This window comes from Sminthopsis crassicaudata, chromosome 4 (assembly GCF_048593235.1).
Source record: "Sminthopsis crassicaudata isolate SCR6 chromosome 4, ASM4859323v1, whole genome shotgun sequence".
In the NCBI taxonomy this organism is placed as follows: domain Eukaryota; kingdom Metazoa; phylum Chordata; class Mammalia; order Dasyuromorphia; family Dasyuridae; genus Sminthopsis; species Sminthopsis crassicaudata.
The window spans coordinates 25,457,592-25,479,220 of record NC_133620.1 but is presented as its reverse complement, the minus strand read 5'-3'; the positions used below and the strand labels follow the sequence as shown (position 1 = coordinate 25,479,220).

The 21,629-nt window shown below is 44.7% G+C and overlaps 1 protein-coding gene across 1 annotated transcript in view; it reads right to left on the bottom strand.

Annotated features, from left to right (window-relative positions):
- The window catches only part of AGBL4 (AGBL carboxypeptidase 4), a 726,120-nt gene extending 715,584 nt beyond the window's left edge, over positions 1-10,536 (bottom strand). The window contains 1 exon segment of the mRNA XM_074264643.1: positions 10,426-10,536. Within this exon segment, the coding sequence (XP_074120744.1) occupies positions 10,426-10,459 (34 nt within the window). The 5' untranslated portion in view covers positions 10,460-10,536.
- Between the last annotated feature and the right edge of the window lie 11,093 nt (positions 10,537-21,629).

Here is a 21,629-nt window from a genome sequence, read left to right as displayed (position 1 = left end):
TCCAAGGAAATCCCAATAAACTTTATAACAGAAAACACCATCTGCATCCAGAAAAAAAGAGAACTATGGAGATTGAAGGTAAATCAACACATGCTATATTCACTTTTTTTTTCTTTTGTTTTTTTCTTTCATGGTTTTTCCCTCTTCTGATTTTTCTCTCCCAACATGATTCATGAAGAAATATGTATTTAAAAAGTTAAGAAACAGTATAACCAGAAAAATAAAACAACAAATGAAAAACTACATGTATAGGTGCATAAACTCAATTATTTTATTTCTATCTCTCAATATTTTGCATTGCCACTGCACATATAGCCAACATTCAGGACTAGACTATTGTTTGCTCTACTAGTCCTGTTGTAATTCACCAAGAAAAAAAAAAGACTCCCTGATCTCAGACTCAGAACTTTATTATACAAGTCAAATGGAGTGACAAATAAGCAAACTCAGAAAAGGAGAAAACAAAAAGTGTGGATGCTTTATTTTGTGCTACAAGAAAGGAAAACATAATATAAGAAAATTAAAATCAGTAATCTGAAGACGTTAAGCTTAATAAAAAAAGACAGAGTTTAACCATTTTTGTGATTCTGTGTGAACCTACTTTAAAAAATAAATTTGATCCAAATCAAACCACTAGACTTTGAAAGCATGTTTTATTCAAAGCTGATATCTCAACAGGAAAAGAGGAATTCTCACAGGCTGTGTAGGTAGTGTATGTTTTCAAGGGTGATGAGGGAGAGGAAAAGAAAGTGATAACGTGTGAACCTGAAAGAGAAATCTTAACAACACATGTCCTATTTCTCCCTACCCGGGTCAAATCCAAGTTTGCTTAAGAATCATGGGGCCATTGATTATTAAAACTAAATTATCCATGGAGCTTGTTAAATCCAAGTTCCATTCTACAATTGCCTTTAGAGTTCATCTAGTCCAAGATTCCCATTTTACAAAGAAGGAAGTTGAGGCCTCGGGAGAGAAAGTATCATAACTTGCCCACAATAAATATGGAATAAATAACTGAATGAATCCTACAGAAAATATGCACCCATGCAGGAATAAATGACTGGTTGAAAAGTAATGACACTGAAGATGTAATTGAATATTAGTCTCATTCCCTCTCTCTTTTCTGGCCCAATCAGATTACTTGCCATTTGAACCTTAAGATCTGCCCTGCCCTACCCCCTTAGGATCCTGCCTCGATGTCAATTCTACAAGCTACACCCTGAGACCACCAGACCTTGCCTTTTTCCCTACAGCTGCATCAGCCCAACTGTGTTGGCTCTCCCATTCAAAGGTAAGGTGCATGAGAGCAAGGTCTGGCTTGCTATTCTATTTGTGTGTCTGGTATTTAACACAGTGTAAGGACATAGTAAGCCTTTCTTAATAAAGGCCTTTTTATTCATTCATTCATTCAAAATAAGTCCTAGAATCCAGATTAAAAGCAAAAATCTCCTCATTTCACTACACTAAGCTGCTTCTTAAAGAGTGGACTTGAATCTTAGCCAGGATCTCTAAAGTTTACAACACCCTGGGTTTTGGCACTCAGGAAAGTCACATCTTAATTTTTAAAATAACCAGTATTTCAAATGTCTATTCCTTCCCTTAATTGGAGAAAGCCAATCAATTAAAAATACAATGATCTTACCACTGGAAAAAATCTCCCACACAAGGAAAGACCCATCAACTCGGTGAGTTTTCAAGTTAAACCCCAACCACATGTAACCAAAGATTCCAAAGACCCTGCATGCTTTCTCAAAAGTCAAGTCTTAGCTCTCAGCCTCTGACACATGCTTTTTCCAGGAAATCATCAGCAAATGCAACCAAGGCGATAATCCCCATAATGAAATATGGAAGAGATTTCTTTTTACCCAGCTGGATCCCACATTACCAAGACTGAAATCTAACACCGTACCCCTCATCAAGAGACCTATCAGATTTCCCTTGAGATCAATTCCTTTTTAGTGGTGATACAAAAAAACATCTTTGATAAAATCAAGATATTCTCAATTTGATGCCGTGAAGTCTGCTCCAACATTAGAGGGAGAAGGAATTAAGAATTAAGTAACAATAATAATAATGACAGTCACTGTGTCTTATTCAGTGTAATTAAGTAAGGGTATTCATTATTTAAATGGATCTGAAAACTTATCAATTTAGAATTTCCTTACAGCCCACCCATGATTGTCCAGCCTAATCTATTCTTGTCCTTATCTCCCCTGCAAATTTGTCAAAGGAGACCTAATATTAAACATGAGAAAATGCTATTGAAAATCTTGAAGCCTTCTAAGAATTGTTGCAGGCCTGAAGTTGCTGGGACCTTTCTGTAAACAGGCCTTAATCTAGACTGACCTGTACTATAGTCACCCCAAGGTGCCTAAAAAGTCGCCCACTTGCTCTCTGTTTTTCGCAGATTTAAAAATGAGTGTGATATATTTTTAACATATTTAACATGTATTGGACTACTTGCCATCTAGGGGAGGGGGTGGAGGAAAGGAAAAAAAAAAATTGGAATACAAGGTTTTGCAAAGGTCAATGTTGAAAAAATACCCATGCATATGTTTTGTAAATTAAAAAAAATAATAAAAAAGAAAAAAGAAAAAAAAAAAAAGAAGAAAAAAAAAACGAGTGTGAACAATTAGGCCCTGGGCTTTCCAGGCAGACAAAGGCAGAGCTAGAAATAAGGGAAAAAACAAGGAAGATTTTTGTTAGGAATGAAAGGGGCTTCAAGTACCATCAAACCCAACCTGAAACAGCCCAAGCCTTGGAAGGTTAAGGAACTAAAGCACATCCTAAAGTTTCATTAATGACACTCACCCAAGAGTGATTTGTCCTTGCCTGCCTCTCTCCTGATCTCCCTAGCTCTCTTTTGTGACAAAGGAAAATGCCTAAACAAAACCAGCATCCCCTGTTCCACATCTGTCGCCTCCCATCCTCGAGGAGGCAAGTACAGAAGCTTTCATCCGTTCTTGGCCAAAAAGGGGGCATTGCTACTTGATGCCGCATTTTCATTCAGAACCCCTGGAGTGAGCTCACCATGGCACAGGCACAAATAGTCTGTTTCCATGGTTCTCACATCTGTACACCATAGATGGAAGTTGGATCCATTTCTTCTCTAGAGCTGCTCTAAAAGAGGCTAAATGAGACCAGCCCTCTTTGTTAGTTTTTTTTTTTTCAAAGTACAGTGTACTGATTTTTTTTTTTATTTTACATCGCCTACATTTCCCAATTATCCCTCCACACACTCTGTCCCCTTGGAACAAGTAGGAGAGGGGGTAGGCAGCAGGTCAACAAAATGAAGTGACACACCGACAAATCTGGCATTATTCAGTGGGGTCTGCACCCCCAGGCCCTCCTTCTGCAAAGGAGAGGAAGGTGCCTTTTTCATCTCTTCTTTAGCATTTCACTTCTGAACTTTCTTCCAAACTGGACTCAAAGCCAAAAGGCCTCCATTTACATCCCGGCTCAGATTCTGACCAGCTGTGACAAATAATTGGGGGAATAATAGGCGAAATGCAAATCCTTCCTCTCTGTTGTAGTTTTTTTTCACCCAAAAAATGAGATGGATAACTTACACATCAAGTACAACTGTACTTAGGGTTTACAACTGTGAGGCGTATTTTACAGATAACTTCCCTGTGCCCAAGACCCCCCCCCCAGCTCATCAGTGGCAAAGTGGAGCCTTCCCTGCACCCTGAGGTCTTCTTGAATGTTAAGTCCCTGCTGGGAACTGCCTGTGGAGGTCCCAATAATCCCACAGTAGAAACCCTCTGGGCAAAGCAGGCCCCAACTGGTAGGGGGCAGTTTGTGCATTACTACACTGTCCTATGGAAGGTAAAGATCCCTAGGAAAAACAATCCTCACCCAGAGAATGCTCGAGCTCCCAACAAGGAGAGCAAGTAAAAGAGAGTTCACACTGCTAGGGAGAGAGTCCGGTCTGTGGAAAGAAATTCAAGGGGAAGTTAAAAAGCACAGAGGGCCCATTTCAGAGCGCCCCCCGCCCAGAAAGGTGACGGAGGTACTCGGAAGGGAGTGGGCAAGTTTCCTCAGAAGCACGGGCAGACACAGCAGCACAATCTCCTTCTGTAGGAAGATTTTAACTAAGACAATAAACCCCTGGGTTTCCAGGGGAAAGGCCCTATTTCCTGTTTGCTGTTTCCAGGACTCCTAATCACTAGCCCCCTTCAAAAGAACAGAAACTGAAATCAGCAGAAACTTCAGCTGAAAAGCTGCATCTTCCCTGGGTCCCATAAAAGAAAAAACAGAACAGCCCATCGGCAGCAGTACCATGACATGGGTTCAGACACTGTGCTAAGCTCTGGGGACTTGAAGAGATGAGAAAAGAGCCCCTGCCTTCTAGAAGCTTACATTTTAATGTGGGCAAGAACAAATGAGAGCAAGATTGAGACAACGGAGGGATTCACAATCCCAAGAGAAGGGCCGAAAGGGCCTCTACTGAAGGTGGGCTCTGAGCAGGCACCATAGATAGTTGCAGGCAAAAGTGGCAGGGCAGGGCACTGCCAGCATGCCACCGGCACAGTGAGGGGAGATCCAGAATAAGGAGTCCTGAGAAGGAAAGATGGGGCAGGAGCCAGGAGCCCAGTTACAAACAGCTCCCAGAAGCAAAAGGGGAACTGAACTGAGGCTGGAGGTCGGGGGGGGGGGGGGGGTCAACGTGACTTTAGGAAGATCCATTCTGCAGAACAGTGAAGACCTGGAAGCAGGGAAACCCATTAGCAAACTACTGTGATCATCTGGCCAAGAGGGGATGGGAGCCTGAACAGGCGGGGAGGCGGACCACAGATGAGACTGGACTGGGGAGGGAAGAGAGAGGGTTGAGCATGACAACAGGGGGAGCTGCAGGGACTTAGGTCTGTGGTGCCCTCGATGGGCACGGGAAGGCCCAGAAAAAAGGCTGGGGAAGGAAGACATTGAATTCTATTTTGGACTTTAAGTCTGAGATGCCAAGAGCCAGGGAATCAGCACATCCGCATCCAGAAAACCTTACTGTGAACACGGGGGACTTCCACATGCTCAGCAGATTAAAACCAGAAACTTCAGCTTGAACTCCATCCGCGGCGGAGCGGCCAGCCCCGGCCCAGAGGACATCAGGGGCCGTCCACTGCCCACCTTCCATGAACATTCCAGCCTTACGAGGCTATTCACAAATGAGAAAGGAGGTTCTGAACCAGCCTTCCTCAATAACTCAAGAGCAAAGAAGCAACGTTTGGTCAGCACCTGGACACAAACTAGAAACCTCTGGCTGCTCTGAGTAGGGTGAACTCTCTAGCACCATTCACTGAAGGTGACATTGAGCCAAGACACTGGGATTAAAGCCAAACGTACATTCGGGTGCTGCCGGATACACAGACTTCATCCAGGGGATGGTCACCAGCACGTTGGAGGTATGGCAACATGAAGGAAGGTCTCCTGGCCGGTCTCAGATAAGCTGGAATAAAGCTAGGACAATATCCTCCCTGGCTACATCATCCCGGATATTTATGTGAACATTTTAATGTTTAATAATTAGGGGCTTCCAGGAGATAGGACAAGAAAGGGAAGAAAGAAATACATTTACATTTCCAAAGTGACTTTTTCTTCAAGCTATCAGAAAACATTAGAGTAAACTTAATGTTTTATTTAATTCCTAAAAAAAGATTAACCCGGACTTTAAATCAAAGAGCCACTAATCTAGTATTTTTTTTGTGCAATCGATAAGGGCCTACACTGTGCCAGACACTGCACCAGAAAGTACGATGCAAAAACAAAAAAGAAATCGCTCCTGTCCTCGGGGGCTCACCTTCTGTCAGAGGGGACCCACAGGAAGGCATGGAGGAAGCAGGACAGGCACCAGCAGCGGGGAGCCTCAAGCAAGCCCCAGACTGAAGGTTGAGCTTGGAAGTAAGCTGGGGATTCAGGGAGGCCCATGGAAAGGCCCAGAGTTTGCAAAGGTGGGACACGGCAAGGATCCACGGAACGAGGAGTCAAGAAATCAGGGCTGAGGTGGTCATTTGGCATCAGCTACCCAGAACTCTGGCAGCATGGAGGTGTTTTACCTAATCCTCAAGGCCACTGGGAGTTTCCTGGGCAGGAGGGCTCCAAGGTCCCCCCCGTACCTTCCCACTGCCCCCACCAATCCTTCATTTTTTTTCCCTCTATAATTTTAAGACTCTAGTATGACCATCTGCACTTGGTTCTGGGGTTTCAGCATAAAGAGACAGGACCTTCCCCTCACTCAGGAGCCTGCAGATTCTGTTGTAACCATCCACACAGTGGGTCCATTCCCTCTCGAAGTTCAGCATTCCAAGGAGTAGGGGGCCCAGCAGACCCTGTTTTCTTCTCTATAAAAAGAAGTGGGCTGCAGAATGGGCCACAGGTCATACTCGTGGTGGGAGGATTTACAATGGGAAGGGTCTGAGCAATTCTCCAGGCCCATCCCCTCAAGGCCAAGTAAGAAAACTGAGGCCCAAAGACAGACGAAGTGGCCCCTGGGGATCTGGCCCTGAATTCATTCCAAGGTCCCTCACTCCAGATCCAGGTTCTAAACCCCTTCCTGCACCAAATGCTACCCCTAAGGCATGAGGCTGTGCAGTCTGGCCCTGGAGGACTTCTAGCCCCTGAGACTCGACTGGGCAGGTCGGAGGCCCAGGCAGGGCCCCCACAGCTGCCACTGCTGCTGGGCTGGTTGGTCCCTTTGCCTTTTCACTCATCTGGAAACAAGCCCCAGGGACCGTTGGGAATCTAACTCAGGAAGCTTAGAACATGCTAAACTCTGTCCTCCCTCCAGGTCCCAGAGAAGGAGGAGTTGGCACAGAGATGGCCGTCTGTGACCCTCTGAGAAGAGCAGCGGCCTGGTGGAAGGGCAGTGGGTTTTTAGAGGCCTGCAGGACAGCAGCATACAAAGGGCAAGAGGTCTGGAAAGAGATCCTGACAGCATGGTGCAAGTTCCCAGGGAGGAAACTGGGCTAAGGGGTGAAGGGCTGGCATTCCAGGTTTTGATTCCCAACGTGCCCCCTTACTCTGCCTGGGCATGGGTGCTGTGGACATGGGCCCTCTGGAAGCTTGGGTGTCTCTGGGCCCCAGGAGAAATCCCAGTATGACAAAAGCACAGAAAGCGATTTCTGCTTTAACTTTCAGTCAAAATTGGTAACGCAGACATATACCATGTCTTTTCAGAATTTGGATTAGAAGGAAAAAATTGTCCTTACCTTTAATCAGTGTGCACTTATTAAGCCCCAACTTATTAAGCACAATTGATTCAAAAACAGAAAGTGTCTGCCCTTGAGGGGATGAAACTACAGGAAGAGAATACGTCCATATTAAGATCCAGACTGGCAGGGCAGCACAGGGGATAGAGCACCAGCCCTGAATTCAGGAGGACCTGAGTTCAAATCTGGTCTCAGATACTTAACACTTTCTAGCTGTGTGACCCTGGACAAGTCACTTAACCCCAGCCTCAAGGGGGGAAAAAAAAAAAAAGATCCAGACTGACGTGGAAAGGCTTTTCATGATTGAACTTGCAAAACCACCATCAGATGGCTCAGATTGCTCACTATCTAAAGGGAGGAGGGACAGGAAGGAGACAGAATTTGGACCTCAATTCTTAAAAGTTTAAAATTATTTTTCCAAGTAATTGGGGGTAAAACATTATTAAAGGAAAACAAAAAAGAACATCCAGATTGTAGACAAGGTAGTTAGGCCAGTGAGTGGTGGGGCGGGGGAAGAAGGGAGCTTCCTGCACAAGGCTGAGCTGGGCCTGGAAGAAAGCCAGGCATGAGGGGATGCGGAGGAGAAGAGGAAGAGCACTAAGGCTGGGGGACAGCTTGTGCAAAGACACCGGAGCCGGAGCCGTGGGTGCAGAACAGCCAGGGGACTGCAGCACGTGGGAAGGGGAGAATCCTAGAACAGACAGGTGAGAAGGAACGGCTTGGGCGGCGCTCCGCCAGCCACACACACGAGCTGCTCCTGGGGCCTAGACTAATACGTGGGGTCAAGCGTTGTGAGCCCCCTGCTCTGCGCCAAGCCCTCTGCCAACTTCCAGAAGAGGGAGGCGCTTTCCCTACCACCTCCGGGCTCTGGGAGGGGGAGGGGAGCTCCTGTTCCATAAACTGCTTCCCTTGTTCACACACGCCTCAAACTTTGCACAGAAAGATGCCCACGCTCGGCCAAACTTCCCTTAGTAACAGAGCAAGAGAAAGTCGCCCGGCTGTGTCCAGAAGAGACTTGTGGGCATTTGGCACCCTGACACAGATCCAGGAAGCAGGGACGGCAGCTTGGGCACACTGACTAGCCAGATGGAAACCCCAACAAAACCATCTCAACCACTATTTTAGGAAAGGGAAAAGGAGGGAAGAGGAAGAGAAAGAGGAATGTCCAGAACTGGCCCTTGGGAAACATGCCCCTGGTAAAGAAGGGGGCAAGCAGGAAGATGCGGCAAAAGTCATCGTATGTTCAGCCGTTCAAATAATGCTCCCAGCGGCCCCTCACCTGCCCACGGTCAGAGGAGGGAGTTCTTGGAGCAGAAAACACTGGGAGAATGATTTTTAGAAGACACCAAAGGGTAGCCATCTAAGTACCTGCCCCTCCACAGCTGGCCACAGCTCCCCTCCCGGCCTCTGCAGAGGGGGGCCCCGAGCCGGGGTCAGTGAGCTTTCCGCACTTCAGGGTCTCTGCAAACGCAGTCCTGTCCACAAGAAGCCCACGCGCCACTGAACGGGGTGCCGGGGCCCCAAAGGGAATCCCAGGAGGGGGCGCCGAGCTGAGGGGGCAGTAAGGAATGGCCACGAGCTTAGGGCCGGCCACTGCCCCAGGACGGGAAGGAAGGAGGCTGGAAATGTCAAAAAAATCTGGAAGAGTCAGGAAGCCATGGGGAGGAGGGGGGTTACTGAGGAGATTCCCCAAATGGCAGAGGGACCCCTCGTGAGCCAGCATGAATTGGGGGGCTCCGGGGGCCAGAGCAGAGAATGGGGGGCACTGGGGAGGCAGATTACCAAGGCGGGGGAGGAGGAGGAAGGAAAGAAGACGAGGGCCGGGCCTGCCACTTGCCAGGCTCCTGCTCATTTGCGCCTCACCAGCTGCTATTCCAAGTTACAGCTGAGGAAACTGAGGCAGACAGCAGTTGAGTGGCTCGTGCAGGGCTGTTGGAGGGCGTCTGACCCTCACGGCCCCGCTTGGGGTTACCTTGGCAGAGACACTGGAGTCTTCTGCCGTTCCCTTCTGCGGCTCGTTTGACAGTTGAGGAAACTGAGGCAGACAGATGGAGTGATTTGCCCAGGATCACACAGCCACAGCGAGGAATCTGAACTCGGGTCTCCCGGTGAGCCCTGCCCCAGACACACCGCCCACTGCTCCACCTGCCCCCTCTGCTGGGTGGGGTTGAGAGAAAGAGGAATTCTCTTTTGGACCAGGAGGAGGAGGCAACTTTGGAGGGGGCAACTTTGGAGGGGGCGGGTGGAAGGAGGCCCTGCAGGCCCCTCCCCCATCACTCCCATTAGTCCATCAGTGAACAAGCATTTATTAACAGGCACCAAATGCTTACTGTGGACTTCAGAGAAGGGAAGCCCTTCTAAACTTTTAAGCTCGATGCACAGCGGACCCCCCCCCATGTCAGGAATAATGTTATTTTTTCCTCTGCTCTGCTCTCCTTTGGCACCCTTGGCCGTGAGTCCCTGGAGGCAGGGACAGTGTTTCTGGCTTTCTTTGCATCCCCATCCCCAACACAGGGCCCTGCACACAGTAGGCGCTTAATCAATGCTGATGGTGGTTCTCACAGAAGCCCAGAGTCCCCTTCCCCGACTGATTAAACATAAAACTCGGTGGTTACAAAAACAGTCCTGAGAAACGGTCAGTTCAAAGGCATTACACCAAAATAGTGAGAAAAGCTCAGCAAGCGTCAGCTGAGGACCCACTATGTGCCCAGGAAGCAGAGTCAAGCCCTGGGACACAAAAAAGGGCAGCGGGCAGCCCCGCCCACCATGGCTCCCCCCACCTGTTCTCCCTCCTGCCCCCACCCCTCCCCAGAAGCTGCAGCCCCTCCCCCACCCTAACCTGGACCCTGGGGAATCCTGGGCGCCCTCATACCACCCCGGGTGACCCTATCCCACCTCCCTGAACGTGACCCCACTCATTGCTCCCTCACGCAAGACCTCACAAGAATAGCCTTCCCTCTTCCCCTCTACCTCACGTGACAACGACCCCTGCGGCCCTAGGCCATGTGACCTCACCTGACCTCGCTCCCCCATTACCTCTCCCCGCGAGAACTCAGGTGTCCCCGGCCCCCACTGCCCCCATGATCTCGTGTGACCCCAGCCCCCCATTAGTTCACCTGCATGACTCACGTGATCCCAGCGCCCCGCCGGCCCTCCCCACTGGTGACCGCGGCAGGGTGCGCACACGCACACCCCACGGCCACGCGCGCGCACGCTTACAGACCTGCCTCGGACGCGGTCTGGCTCCGCTCCGCCATGATGGCCGTCCCTCGGCCTCGTCCCGCGGCGCCTCGTCACGCGCGGATCCCTCTCCGCGACACGCCTCACGCGCCCCCCGGCCGTGCCCCACGCGCCTCGCGCAGCTCCGTTCCGCGTCTGCCCCCGCCGCGCGGCCAGTGGAAGAAGCCGCGCCGCCGTTGCCTAGACGACAGGAGGTCGCCTGGACGAAACCCCGCCCCTCGTCCCGCCTCCTGGAGGAACGTGCCCGAAAGCTCCGCTCCTCAAACATTGCGCTCGCGCCCAGTCCACGCCCCTGTGGCTCCGCCCCGCTATGCTTTCCCCTCTCAGGTCGCGAGGAGGAGCCCCGCCCCTCGACGTGACCTGCCCCCTTCAGCAGCACGGCCCCGCCTCCAGCCCCACCTCTCCACGCGCCCCTCTCAGGGGAACTGCCCCTAGGAAAAGTCCCGTGACTCCGCCCCTGGGCCGCTCCGGACACGCCTCCTGCTTCTTCCTCCTGGATCCTCCCCTAATCCTGTGGCAGCTGAGGCTGCTGAGGCTGCTGCACCTGGTCCCGCCCCGGGGAAGCCGGCAAGGCTTGGGGGGAGGAGGGAGAGGGAGAGCTGACCCGGGTCCCAGCACTGGGTTCAAATCCCGACGCGGCCTTTTCCGGTCCCTGTGAGCCTGAATATGGCCCTTCCCCTCTCTGGGCCTCAGTTTCCCCATATGAAAAATGGGACGGGGAGGGGGTGGGGCTCGCGTAGGCAGAAAGCTCCTCAGCTTGCTAAAGGTCTTCACTGCCAAGGTCCTCGCGGGGACCCAACGTGCCCATCTGTAAAATGGGCTGGCCCGGACCATCTCAGGTTCAGGCCGGGATGGGAGGCTGCTTTGGGATGCGCCACGCGGGTCTTGCCCAGGAGAAGGCGTGGAGGGCACATTTGGGGCGTGTTTGGGTTTTTCAAAACTTATTCTTGCAGTGCCCCATTGCTCTCTACTTTGGACCTGCAGGAGGTCAGAGAAAAATTGAGGACAAACGCACCCAGGGCCGAGGGGGTCTTCATGCCCGAAGGAAGGGGCTCCTGGACCCCCTCACACCTGGTGAAGCGAGCCCCTGCCGCCTCTCGGCCGGGACAAAGACAGCAGCTCTATGGCTGTGTTTAAATCCATGGCACCCTGCTTCAGAAGCCCTGCCCCCAGCATGTCGTGCCCACGGCCGTCCCTGCGCCCACCCTCTGCATCAGGGCCCCCCAGCCGCAGATGGCACATCCCGACAGCCTCAGGCGCCTGCGGGCCCGCCAGGCCCCTAGTCTCTGTCTGCCTCAGTCTCCTCAACTGCACAGGCAAATGAGACGGTGCATGTGAGGGGCGCGGGCAGCATCGCAGGCTCTGCTGATGCTCAGGTAGTGCCCCGCCGGCGGTCTCCGACCGGTCCTCCCGGAGATCCCCGCCCCAAAGCATCACTCCCTCCATGGCTCCTGGGCTCCCGCAGCCGGGACGGCCCAGGGATAACCAGCCCTTCGCCAGGCTTCTCTACTGAATCAGAGGGAGGACGAGAATCCCGCTCACATTGGCTTCCTTCAGCCCGCTTCTTACAGGAAGCCCTCCCAATGCCCCTACTGCCATCTCCCCTTTACACTGTCTACATTTCGTTCAAATATCTCTCTCCTTATCAGCCGGCGAGCTCTCCGAGAACTGGGCTTGTTTTTTACCTTTCTTTGAAACACAGAGCTTTGGCGCATAATAGGTGCTTAATAAATACTTGGTGACTAATGGACGCAGGCACAGACTGTGAGTTTTGTACAAAACTGGTTTAATCTGGAGGAGGGGGTGAATTTGAGGGTCTGGTATTAGAGAAGAAAAATTCCAACCAAGCTCTTAAGAATGATTGTTGGGGCAGCTAGGTGGCGCAGTGGATAGAGCACCAGCCCTGAATTCAGGAGGACCTGAGTTCAAATCCGGTCTCAGACACTTAACATTTCCTAACTGTGTGACCCTGGGCAAGTCACTTAACTCCAGCCTCAGGAAAAAAAAAAAAAAAGAATGTGGATATTTTAAGGATGGTCAATTATGAAAGGCATAGTTGCTCAGATCAGAAATGATCCATGACAATTCCAAAGGATCCATGGTGAAAAAATAGTGTGCAGAACTTTTAAAACTTTTTTTTTATGTGTGTGTTTTTTTCTTTTGCAGTATGGCTAATAAGGAAGTAATTTCTGCATAATACATATAGTAGATATATTAATATCAATAAATTGATATAAATAATCAATCAACAAATAAAATATATATAAATTGCATAAATAAATCAAATCAAATAATAAATGAAATAAAAAATATCAATATCAATAAATAATAACACATATAATAGATATCATGTTACTTGCCTCAGCGGGTAAGGGAAAAGTGGGAGGAACGGAGATAATTTGGAAATCAAAATTTTAAAAAATAAATGTTGAAAAACTATTACATGTAATTGTAAAATAAATAAATATTTTAATAAAGAAAATGTGATAAAATTGATAAAAATATTAAATAAAAATATGCTTTTTAAAAAGAAAGGATGACTCCTTATGAAAAGAAGCTTTTGTCTCCTCCTCCCTTGACCACAAGTGATTTCAGAACTTTTGCAGCCGGAAGATTAGAACTCTTTCTTCGACATCACAGAAGTATCTCCATAACTGAAGTAATTACAGCTAGTGTCTGTATCATAAGACACATTGAGGAAAGGCAGCTTTAGGACTTTCCAAAACAAAATTATACCAAAAAACTATCTCTGTCTAAAGAGAACATCCTTACAACTCCATTGAGGACTTTCTTTCACATGTGCTCAAAACTTAAGCCAATTTTCTCGTAGAGACTACTTGGTAGAGAGTTTGTCAAAAACTACTGGGGGAAATCTTTCTATAATACTATAGTAAATAAGCTAATTCAGTCTGACTGACTGATACCAATTAATAATCACAGAGGAAAGCACACGACAACACAGAAGGAATGGGGCAAAGTGTAAAGGCCTCCTGCGGAGGGTGGAATTTGAGTTGATGCACCTTGAAGAAAGGCAGAGAGAGGGGAGAAGGGAGAGTGTTCCAGGTATGGATTACCAGCCAAGGAAAAGGCCCAGAGTTAGGAGGCGGAGGGAGGTTTGGAAGGATAACATGACTAGATCATAAAGTGAGTGGAGTGGGCTGGGAGATGGGAACAGCAGAAGTGGTCCGGGATATGAAGGCCTTCAGATGGCTCTCATTTTCCATATGGTACCAGGGAGCTGCCGGAGTAAGTAAGTAAGAAGGGTCCAAAGGTGTGTGTGATGTGATCCGATGAGTGCTCCAGGCCCAGCATTCTGCAGGGGAGTGGATGCTGCCTAAGAGTGGGAAGATGTTCAGTTAGAAGTATAGACTACAGGGTGATGAAGATCCTCACGTGGAAGGGGGAGAGCAGTTTGAGTGGAGAGAAGCAGACACATCCCAGAGGTCACAGGAGAAAAGGACAAGACTGACCTTGTGTGTGAGAAGTTAAGGATTACATCTGGGTAGCAAGCCTGTAGGAATGGGGGCACTAATAGGAAAGTTGGGAAGTCAGAGAAAGTTTAGTGGGAGAAAAGAACATTCTATTTTGAGATACAACTCATCAGCCAAAAGGAAGCTGATGATAAGAGACTGGAGCTCAGGAGAGAAAATAGAGCTTGAAAATTCAAGCTGGCAATCATCTACATAAGAGATGATACTGCTTTTGAATCCATGAGAGCTGGTGACATCATCAAGTGACATCACATTAGAGAGGAAGAGAAGAAGTCCAGGACAGAGCCTGGAAAGCCCCTATGACAGGGAGTATGACCTGGATCGACTGATTACAGAAATCATCTAATCTACCCCCTTCGCTTGCATAATGAAAGAACTGCCAGAGAAAATGACTCACCCATCTTCACACAGATAATTCAGGGAAGAGACTGAGTTCAAAGCATGGTCTGACCCAAGATCCCATACTTTTTCTAATATTCCTTGCTGACATATAGACTATCGAGTCCAACTCACTCAAATTCTTATCCTTTTTATTGACTTCAGTGCTAAGCCTGCAAAGGACTCTTTTAAATTATAATTTTTATTTTCAAAATATATACATGGATAATTTTCAACATTCATCCTTACAAAACTCTGTGTTCTAATTTTTGTTCTTCCCTTCCCCCCCTCCCAGTCACCAAATGATCTAATATATGTTAAACATGTGCAACAATTCCTTTACATATATTTCCACAATTCTCTTGCTGTATAAGAAAAATCAGAAACAAAAGAAAAAAAGAGAAAAAAAAAACAAAATGAAAATAACAACAAAGAGAGTGAAAACGCTGTTGTGAAACACACTCAGTTCCACAGTCCTCTCTCTGAGTGTAAATGGCTCTCTCCATCACCAGGCCATTGGAACTGGCCTGAATCCTCTCATTGTTGAAGAGCCACGCCCATCAGAATTGATCATCTTATAGTATTGTTGTTGAAGTATATAGTGATTGCCTGGTCCTGCTCATTTCACTCAACATCAGTTCTAGTTTCTCCAGGCCTTTCTGAAATCAGAACAAGAATATTCCATCACATTCATGTACCATAATTTACCCAACCATTCTCCAACTTATGGGCATCCCCTCAGTCTCCAGTTTCTTGCCACTACAAAAAGGGCTGCCATAAAAATTTTTGCACATTTTTGCCCTTTCCCTCCTTTATGATCTTTTTGGGATATAAACCCAATTAAAACGCTGCTGGATCAAAGGGTATGCACAGTTTCATAACTTTTTGGACATAGTTCCCAATTGCTCTCCAGAATGGCTGGATCTGTTCACAGTACCCCCAACAATGTATCAGTGTCCCAGTTTTCCCACATCCCCTCCAATATTTCTCATTATATTTTCCTGTCATCTTAACCAAGCTGAGAGGTATGAAGTGATACTTCAGAGCTGTCTTAATTTGCATTTCTCTGTTCAATAATGATTTAGAGCACCTTTTCATATACACTACAAATGGTTTCAATTTCTTCATCTGAAAATTGCCTGTTCATATCCTTTGACCATTTATCAATTGGAGAATGGCTTGATTTCTTATAAATTTGAGTCAATTCTTTATATATTTTAGAAATGAGACCTTTATCAGAACCCTTAAATGTGAAAATGATTTCCCAACTTATTGTTTCCCTTCTAATTTTCTCTGCCTTGGTTTTGTTTGTATAAAAACTTTTTGACTGAATTATCCATTTTGCATTCAATAATGTACTCCAATTCTTCTTTGGCCACAAAGTCCTTCCTTCTCCACAGATCTGAGAGGTAAACTATCCTATGTTCTAATTTATTTATAATATCATTCTTTAGGTCTAGACCATGAACCCATTTTGACCTTATCTTGGTATAGGGTGTTAGGTGGGTCAGTGCCTAGTTTCTACCATATTAGTTTACAATTTTCCAACAAGTTTTTGTCAAATAATAAATTCTTATCCCAGAAGCTGGGATCTTTGGTTTGTCAAACACTAGATTGCTATAGTCATTGACTATTTTGTCCTGTGAGCCTAACCTATTCCTCTGATCCTTAGCCAATACCAAATGGTTTTGATGACTGCAGCTTTATAATATAGTTTTAGGTCTGGTACAGGTAGGCCGCCTTTGTTTGCATTTTTTTTCATTAACTCCCTTGAATTTTTTGACCTTTTGTTCTGTCAAATGAATTATTTTTTTCTAGCTCTGTGAAGTAATTTCTTGGGAATTTGATTAGTATGGCTCTAAATAAGTAGATTAATTTAGGTAATATTGTCATCTTTATTCTATTCGCTCGACCTATCCAAGAGCACTTGACATTTTTTCACTTGTTTTGATCCGACTTTATTTGTGTGGAGGGATGTTATTTTTAAGAGGCAGAGTTGGCTTTCTAAGTACAGAATAGTTGGAGGACTGTATGATTTTGTGGGAAATTTCTAAAATTTCCCAAGCTTGTCCTACCTCTTGATTCCCGATATTTTTCTCTAGAAAACAGAAGGTTTTGGGTGGTGAGGCAGCTCCAGGGAACAGAGGAGGAAGCTAGGAGGGAGGCAAATGACAATGGCCTACCCATGAGCACTTGATATTTTTCCAAGGGATTAGATATGACTTTATTTGTGTGGAAAGTGTTTTATAACTGTGTTCATAAAGTTATTGACTTCTGCAAAGGACTCTTAATAAGCTGCCAAATCAATATCCTTAAGCATAGATCTGACTGCACCATGCTACTACTCAGGAATATTCAGTGGCTCCCAATTGCCCTTAAGGAGCTTACAAAAAATAAGGATAAAATAGCACCTATTCCTCTGCATTATTATAAGGATCAAGTAAATTAATGCAGGTAAGACAACCTTAAAGCTCTTAAAACATTATCCAATGATCAGAGGCAGGCTCCAACCTGGACAAAAATTAGTGCAATGATATTAAAGGATAAAACATCACTGGTTCAAACACAGGGCTGTGGAAAAGAGGGAGGAGGAAGGAGCCCTTTCTGCCTGAGACATAATGGGGAAGACAGAATTTGATATTTTCCTCTTCTTGAAGGAAGAAAAACATTTTAGCAAGTTGACTTAAGAGCAAAGTGATTTTCTGGCTACAGGGGTAACAGAGATTTAGGTAGAAAGATCAGGAAATAATCAATCAACTATCATACATTTGTTGAGCATTAACTATAGGCTGTGCTAAGATAAAGCAAAAAAATAAAAATAAAAAAGCCCATCCTCCAGGGGTTTAACATTCAAAGGAAACACTGAAAACCTCACCCGACCGGGACACTGAAAGGATTGACAGATTGATAGCTCTTTCTCAATTCTAACTACTAGTAACTACTAGTTCAATTTAGCTAGAAAGCCAGAATATTTGGAAAGGAGGGTAAAAAAGGAAAGGGAAACCAGATAGTGAAAGGTCTTGGATTTAGTCTTTGGAGCTTGGGTTTCCTCCCAGGGAGGATGGATCGGAGGCCACTGCAGTGGTCCCAGTGAGAAGTGATGATTTGGTGGCCATGTGATCAGACCCCAGCCATTACCCCTTCCTGGGTAATTTTCACTTCTATTTAACTCAGGTCGCTTCCTACATGAAGCCTCCTTCAGTGCTTGTCCCTTCTAAGCTCAAATGTCCTTATTTATGTAAACTCTCCCCTCCCAGCAGTGTCTGCTCCAAAGACTCAGAGAACCCTAGATCTAGAACTGAAGGGAACCTCAACATTGTCCAACTCAGCATTTTACAGACAGGGAAACTGAGGCTGTCCCATGGAAATCAAGCAGCTTGTTTAAAGGTTACACAGCATAAGCATCAGAGGTTGGATTGGAATCCAAGTCCCCCAATTCCCAAACAGGTTTTGCCTTTTACATAGTAATCACTTAATACATTTTGAAACGAGTTGTTGAACTGAGGGGACAGATGTAAGATGTGCTACAGAGAAAAGTTTCTTTGCCATCTTTGTGCCATGGACCTCTTTGAGAGGAGGTTTTATGAAGCCTCCTCTGAATGTTTTTAACTCCTCAGAATGTTTTTAAATAGATAAGATGCAACATGTAGAATTACAAAGGAAATCAATCATACTGAAGTATCTAAAACATACTCTTTTAAGCAAAATATTAAGAAAGAAATGGAGGAAATAAGCATGTATCAAGCCCCTACGTACTGTGCTATATGATTACTTTTCATTAATTATTTCATACTCTATCATTACTTTATCAAAAAATATTTCTATCTGGAAAGACTTATATGAACTGATGCAAAGTGAAGTGAATAGAACCAGGAAAACATTGTACACAATAACAGCAATTAGGAGATGATCAACTGTGAAAGACTAAGCTATTCTCAGCAATACAATGATCCAAGACCACTCTGAAGGATTTATGATTAAAAAAAATAGTATCCATTCTTAGAGAAAGAACTGATAAAGTCTGAACATAGCTCAAATCATACTTTTTTTCTACTTTATTTTTATTTGGATTTTAGTTTGATCTTTGCTTTCTTTTACAATATGACTAAAATGGAAATATATTTTGCATGGCTACACATGGATAGGCTGTATCAAATTTCCTTCTCAGTGAGGGGATGGGAAAGGAAGGAGAGAATTTGGAAGTTGATTTTTTATTAATGAAATAATTTAATTAATTAATTTTTACAAAAATTATAAGCATAGGTAATTTTTCAGCATTGACAATTGCCAAACCTTTTGTTCCAACTTTTCCCCTCCTCCCCCCCCCCCATGGCAGGTTGACCAATACATGTTAAATATGTTAAAGTATATGTTAAATACAATATATGTATACATGTCCAAACAGTTATTTTGCTGTACAGAAAGAATCGGACTTGAAACAGTGTACCATTAGCCTATAAAGGAAATAAAAAATGCAGGCAGACAAAAATAGAGGGATCAGGAATTCTATGTAGTGGTTCATAGTCATCTCCCAGAATTCTTTCGCTGGGTGTAGCTGGTTCAGTTCATTACTGCTCTATTGGAACTGATTTGGTTCATCTCATTGTTGGAGAGGGCCACGCCCATCAGAATTGATCATCATACAGTATTGTTGTTGAAGAATATAATGATCTCCCGGTTCTGCTCATTTCACTCAGCAGCAGTTCATGTCAGTCTCTCCAGGCCTCCCTGAAATCATCCTGCTGGTCATTTCTTACAGAACAATAATATTCCATAACATTCATATACCACAATTTATTCAGCCATTCTCCAGCTGATGGGCATCCATTCAATTTCCAGTTTCTGGCCACTACAAAAAGGGCTGCCACAAACATTGTTGCACATACAGGTCCCTTTCCCTTCTTTAAAAATCTCTTTGGGATAGAAGCCCAGTAGTAATGCTGCTGGATCAAAGGGTCTGCACATTTTGATAACTCTGAGCATATGGAGCTCAATTTTTAAAATAAATATTGAAAATTGTTTTTATGTGTAATTGAGGAAAAACAAAATACTAAATTTTTAAAAATAAAAAAATTTAAATGTTCAGGATCCCAATTTAAGAACTTTTATTATAGTAATGAAATTGATAGGACCTTACCATTGGAAAAGGGGCTAACTCTAGTATCCCTAAATAGAAAGTTCACTTTAGGAAAATCTAAAATTGTAGCATTACACTATATGTCTGAGGATCCTTGATGAATGAAGCACTCACCAGAATATAAAAGATTCTCTCTCTTTGGACATCAAGTGCATTTACATTTCAGAAAAGTCTAAATAGCAGGGCAGGTAGGAATCACTGGAGAAGAAAGAATTGCCTTGACTATGATCTCTGTGAATCCTTTTCCCTTTTTTTCCCCCATGGGGAAGGTAGCTAAAATCTGTTTTGTGTGGATGATAAATAGATCAGACATTTGTACACACACATACACACACACACACACACACACACACACACACACACACACACACATATATATATATATATACATACATCTTTATTATATGCATACATATTTTATTATATAGATACATTTTAATTATATATATTAAAGCTTCTTAAACTGTAGGTTGTAAAATAATTTATTATCATAATGTTTGAGTTGTATACCAATTTTATATTCTTTTATACCCACAGCCATGTAAAATTTCTTGGGGTGAAAAGAAATCACAAGTGGAAAAAGTTTGAAAAATGCTGATATATAGTTATATATTATTATTATGTATGCATATATCTTTACTGAATATGTATACATACAGGTAGATCAAATATATCTTTATTATATAAGCATATATCTATATTATATATCTTTTGTTAAATATATAGATAGAAAAAAAGAAAAATAGGTAGATCGATATATAGATAAATACATCGATCAATATACCTGAATGTCTGCATGAGATCAGGAAGTCTGAGGGCCCTTGTCATGAGACCTAGACATGATTTATATTCTGATGTTCCCAAGAAGAAAAACCCTGAGGAGATCTCCCTACATGTGCATAAGCCCAGGATTGTCAGATTTCTCAAAATGTGTATTATTAGGACAGTGACATACAGATGATGGATCACCTCTCAAATTAATCCATTACTGTCTGAACACCAGTTACATAGAAAATGGATTAAACCCAAGCCTGAATAATAGAGGGAGTTTATTATTTTGAATTTATTTAGTTTGTATTTTATAGAACAAAAGTTCCTTGGAGGCAGAAACTATTTAATTACTATCTTTGTACCTGATACAGTACCTAGAACACAGTAGGCACTTAATGCATGTTTATTGAGTTGAATGAGACTATATCACGTGGTGCTTTGGAATTTTTTTTTTTTAAGTTTCTTCTGTCTGCAAGGCCCTCGGTTATATGCTAGGGCTCTGAAGACAAAAAGGAAGCCTCTAGGAGCCTACATTCTCCTGAGGGGAATTGATACGGACTCAAAAAAAAGACCACAAGATATTCTGCTGGGAATTATTTATCCTTCATTCTCAAAGAGGAGCAAGACATCAGGGAGCTGATGCCATGACATGCAAGTGAACTGGATTTAAGGGAGGGAGGGCTGGGCAAAGCCCCTTGCCTCACTTTCTCTTCCAGGGCCATCTGGGTCCCGGGGCAAGATTTATATCAGGTCAACTGGGGATGGCCCCGGAATCAGTGGGAGATCTTGACCTTTCTAAACTATGGTCTTTAACAATGCAGACTCTGGATCAACTGTGATGGATGCGACTCTTCTCAACAATGAGGTGATTCAGGATAATTCCAACAGACTTGTGATGGAGAGAGCCATCTGCACCCAGAGAGAGGGCTGTGGGGACTGAGTGTGGATCACAACACAGTATTTTCACCTTTTTTGTTGTGGTTTGCCTGCCTTTTTTTTCTTTCTCACTTTTTTCCTTTTTGATCTGATTTTTCTTGTTCAGTATGAGAAATGTGGAAATATGTTTAGAAGATTTGCACACGTATAACCTATATTGGATTAATTTCTTTTGAGAGAAGGGGGGGAGCAATATTTGGAACACAAGGTTAGAAGAGAGAACAGAAACAACTTCCTATAAAAGGGGCATCCTAAAAAGGGACCCACATGTGCAAGAATGTTTGTAGCAGCCCTTTTGGTAGTGTCAAGGAATTGGAATCTGAGTGGAAACCCATCATTTGAAGAATGGCTGAATAAATTATGGTATATGAATGTTATGGGATATTATTGTTCTGTAAGAAATGATCAGGAGGATGATTTAAGAGAAGTCTGGAGAGACTGACAGGAACTGATGCTGAGTGAAATGAGCAGGAC